Below are 3959 nucleotides of genomic sequence, written 5' to 3'. Positions count from 1 at the left end.
GCTCGGCTCTGGGAGGGCTCCGAGCCCATCCGGGACGCTCCCTCCCCCAGGCGTTTCTGTCCCCGTGATCGCCTTTCTGCTACGTGAGCACTGCAGTGAGGTTCTTCCTGCAAGCTGAAAGTTGAGGTGGTGGGTGGACGGCGCCTTTTTTCATTATTGGGTAGCTTAGTACGCCATTTGGACGGAGAATACGCGCCTTTTAGTACATTAAGTGTGCGTTTTGTTGTCTGATGCTTTTCGCTTCAGAATTCGGCTGCTTTGTCGTGCTATTATAAGTCATGGTTTCTAAGTCACATCAATAAAGGACTCATTGTCCTGTATAATCAGAAAAAAGTACTTTCCTTCTTCTGTGCAAGTACTCCTGGCTTTTTGGGTAAACTTGAGGGTTTTGCTCAGTCCGTGATTACTTTACCTCTTTCCCCATATCCCCTCTGGAAAAAATGGCTACGGTTATAAAATCGGCCTTTCTGCGACTGTCCCAAGTATTGCATGAATGAAAGTTTTCTTACTTTATAAAAAGTTCAGTGTTGGAGGGTTCTTATTCTCGAACAAACATTTGTACTTTTTAAAATAAGACGCTGTGGCTGATAGTAAAACAACTGTAATATGAATGCTTGGTTTGTCTTTCTAGGTTTTGTTTTTCCCTACCCCGTCAATTTAATTTTATTCTTTTGAAGATTCTTCGTTGTCAAGCCGCCAAAGTGGAGAGTGCGATTGCAGAAGGGGGTGCTTCTCGTTTCAGGTACCAGTGCCTATTGTTTGTTTAATGAGCAGTTAGCAATGGAAAATCTCCTCTGACGAGGACTTTAGTTTGTGTAATGTTTATACTAAAACCGAGATACTTGAAGGCATCGAGTGTTTGAACTTACCCAGGGTTCCATGGTTGTTTTTAACAGTGCTTCTTCAGGCGGAGGAGGTGGTAGGGGTGCACCTCAGCACTATCCCAAGACTGCCAGCAACAGGTGTGTCATCTCACTCTTTGAGTTTGCATGATTTCAAAGTCAGAACATGCTTGATGGTGAATGCAGAACTGAAAATAGGGTAGCTTTTAAGTTGTACAATGAGTACCTACTGAGTTAAAGACCTTTAAATGTTTTCCAGTCTGTGCTCTGTAAAGTGTACCTCATGGGTGATAGGTGGTGCATGGGCTTGTTGATGTACTTAACTTCAAATGAGTAGAGAGTTTCTTTGGGTGCCTGGGATTGTTGTTGTTGGGTGAGTACTTTCCTGTGCACCAGTGTTAAAAGGGGCAATTGTGCACTCTTAACAAAGGAAGGAGTAGAACTGGTCTGAGTAAGGCAGCACTGAAAGGTTAAAAGGGCAGTTCCTTAAATCACTTGTTTCTGGTTGAACAACCATATTCTTCAAAACTTCACAGCGAGTTCCTGGGGAAAACCCCAGGGCAAAACGCTCAGAAATGGATTCCTTCACGAAGCACTAGACGAGATGACGACTCCGCAAACGACAAAGAACGACATGATGCAATCTTCAGGAAAGTAAGAGGGTAAGTTCTTCATAAAATTACTGACTTCTTTCCTTACTCTTTTCATTAGCAATGTGTACCTAAGAAATGGGCTGGTGGAAAGGGAGCTGTGGGTCTTGAGTTTGGGGGAGGTGTGTCCTTTAGCAAGGAACCAACCTGATAATCTAGCAGCAGCAAATGCTTAAGGTAATTCCTGTAAGCAGATTAATGATATTCCACATTCTGAAGATTTCAAAAAACCCAGTTAAATGGAAAATTACACTTGCAGTTTTTAATAGACTTAAAAAGTAAAGATAAGTTGAGTCTAAAGTGACTCGTAGCGTGCTTACAATATCTTTATATTGTGGTTTTGGTTTTTGTTCCTCTTTAGCATACTAAATAAGCTTACTCCTGAGAAGTTTGACAAGCTATGCCTTGAGCTCCTCAATGTGGGTGTAGAATCTAAGCTCATCCTAAAAGGGGTCATACTGCTGGTAAGCTTGCTGCATTTCTTTTAACTACAATTGTCTTGCATGCTAAAAAGCAAGGGGTTGGTTGGTTTTGATGGGATACAGAAGTAGCATGGGTAATGCTTTTGTGTATTTGGATTATCCAGCACCACCTCCCACCTGTGCTTTCTGTATGAAAAAGGATCTCCTGGGGAAGAAGTAGGTTTAATGCTTGAACTTTGTCATTTAGAAATCTCCATGATCACTAAATGTGACTGGGGATCCTATGATTTATTTTTTTAATAATCTAAGATGCTAATTAGTGGTCTTATTTGCTTGCACCCCCCACTTGCCCCTTCTTTTCCTGAGGACCAAGCCTCATGGTTTTGGAAAGGCTACCACTGGTGACCTCTTGGGACACTGATGTAACTGTTACATCACTTTTTTTTAATCTGAGATCAGATTGGTGATACTAACTTTAGTGTTGTGATGATAAACTTGGGTTTTGTTGGCCAAGGATTACAGAGGCTCTTCAGTAACATGCAATAGCTTTTGTCCTTTGCTTCAGCATTAAGACTGGTGCTGGATCACACTATTTCTGTATTTGATTTAGCAGAAAATGGGATGTTTTAGATGAGAATAGTAATAATCCATTCTGTGTCTTGCAACTCACTTTCCTGGTAATGTTTGCACCCTACTGCTGCCTTACTCAATGTGAATCTCTGCAGATCGTAGACAAAGCCCTTGAAGAGCCCAAGTATAGCTCGCTGTACGCTCAACTATGTCTGCGACTGGCAGAAGATGCACCCAACTTTGATGGCCCATCAGCAGAGAGTCATCCAGGACAGAAGCAAAGCACAGTGAGTACATCTCTCAATCTGGAGTGGTAAATTTTGCTTGCATGTGTAGCTGACCTGATTAGCTGAATTGTTTTCTTTGTTCTCTTTCCATAGACATTCAGACGCCTCCTAATATCTAAACTTCAAGATGAATTTGAAAACCGAACCAGAAATGTTGATAGTAAGTTCTAAAACCACTTCAAATGCAGAATCTATTTGTCATCTTTTCCCACAGCCATGTAAAACAGGCTTCTTTGTTTTCCAGTCTATGATAAGCATGATGGTCCCCTCCTCCCTGAGGAGGAGGAACAGAGAGCCATTGCCAAGATCAAGATGCTGGGGAACATCAAATTCATTGGAGAACTTGGCAAGCTTGATCTTATTCATGAATCTATCCTTCATAAGTGCATCAAAACAGTGAGTATTTAGATTGGGTGGGGACTATGAGCAAAACAAAACTTAAAACCAAAAAAAGTGCAAATGTTGGTGCTGCTTTGGGAGCATAAAATGCCACAAAAATATTTCCTGACCATTACTTATCCTCTACTGTTAATGTTTTGGCATGATTAAGAAGTAAAATTAGCTTTGTTCAAAGCCATAGGAATTGTCTCCAAGGGAAAATGTAGTTTGGCCTAGATAAAAGTGTGCTCTAGGTGCTTGAAAGTACACACTCTTAAGAATTGGCAGTACTTAAAACTTAATTTTTAAGTCCATTTGCCTTCAGAACAAAACAATGTTTTTGTATTTGTCAGTGTACAAAGTTTGTTGCTTTTTATAAATCGTCTTTTATAAAATTTTTAAATCCTAAATTTCCTCTTTAATATTTCAGCTTTTGGAAAAGAAGAAGAGAGTTCAACTCAAGGATATGGGGGAGGATTTGGAGTGCCTCTGTCAGATAATGAGGACAGTGGGACCTAGATTAGATCATGCGAAAGCCAAGGTATGTGCCTATCCAGTGCAGTCATTAACCTAATTAAACTATGTGGCTGAGACTTCTGATGGCCTGAACCTTCTGTATTCAGTATTCATAAGTACAAAACAGAGGTTTGAGTTTTTTGGGTTTTTTATCAGAGAAAAGAGTGCCACGTATGGCTCCTACACCAATTCTTCCACTAGAAAAAGGAGCCAATCTTTGAAAGTTTTACACTTCTCCCAGGATGTAGTTAAGGGTCATCAGGCAGTCACAAAAGTGAGACTGCTGTTTCCCTA

At 40.7% G+C, this 3959-nt stretch overlaps 1 protein-coding gene across 1 annotated transcript in view; it reads left to right on the top strand.

The window, feature by feature from the left end:
- Window positions 1-605: 605 nt before the first annotated feature.
- EIF4G2 (eukaryotic translation initiation factor 4 gamma 2) overlaps window positions 606-3959 on the top strand; it is a gene marked incomplete at its 5' end in the record, with an annotated part of 9939 nt that continues 6585 nt past the window's right edge. Inside the window, 8 exons of the mRNA XM_017726282.1 lie at window positions 606-742; window positions 897-962; window positions 1379-1504; window positions 1854-1956; window positions 2640-2771; window positions 2865-2931; window positions 3016-3167; window positions 3580-3690. Of these exons, the coding sequence (XP_017581771.1) occupies window positions 606-742; window positions 897-962; window positions 1379-1504; window positions 1854-1956; window positions 2640-2771; window positions 2865-2931; window positions 3016-3167; window positions 3580-3690 (894 nt within the window). The remainder of the gene's footprint in view (window positions 743-896; window positions 963-1378; window positions 1505-1853; window positions 1957-2639; window positions 2772-2864; window positions 2932-3015; window positions 3168-3579; window positions 3691-3959) is intronic.

This window comes from Corvus brachyrhynchos, unplaced genomic scaffold, assembly GCF_000691975.1.
Source record: "Corvus brachyrhynchos isolate BGI_N302 unplaced genomic scaffold, ASM69197v1 scaffold281, whole genome shotgun sequence".
In the NCBI taxonomy this organism is placed as follows: Eukaryota; Metazoa; Chordata; class Aves; order Passeriformes; family Corvidae; genus Corvus; species Corvus brachyrhynchos.
This window is presented reverse-complemented; position numbering and strand designations above follow the sequence as displayed.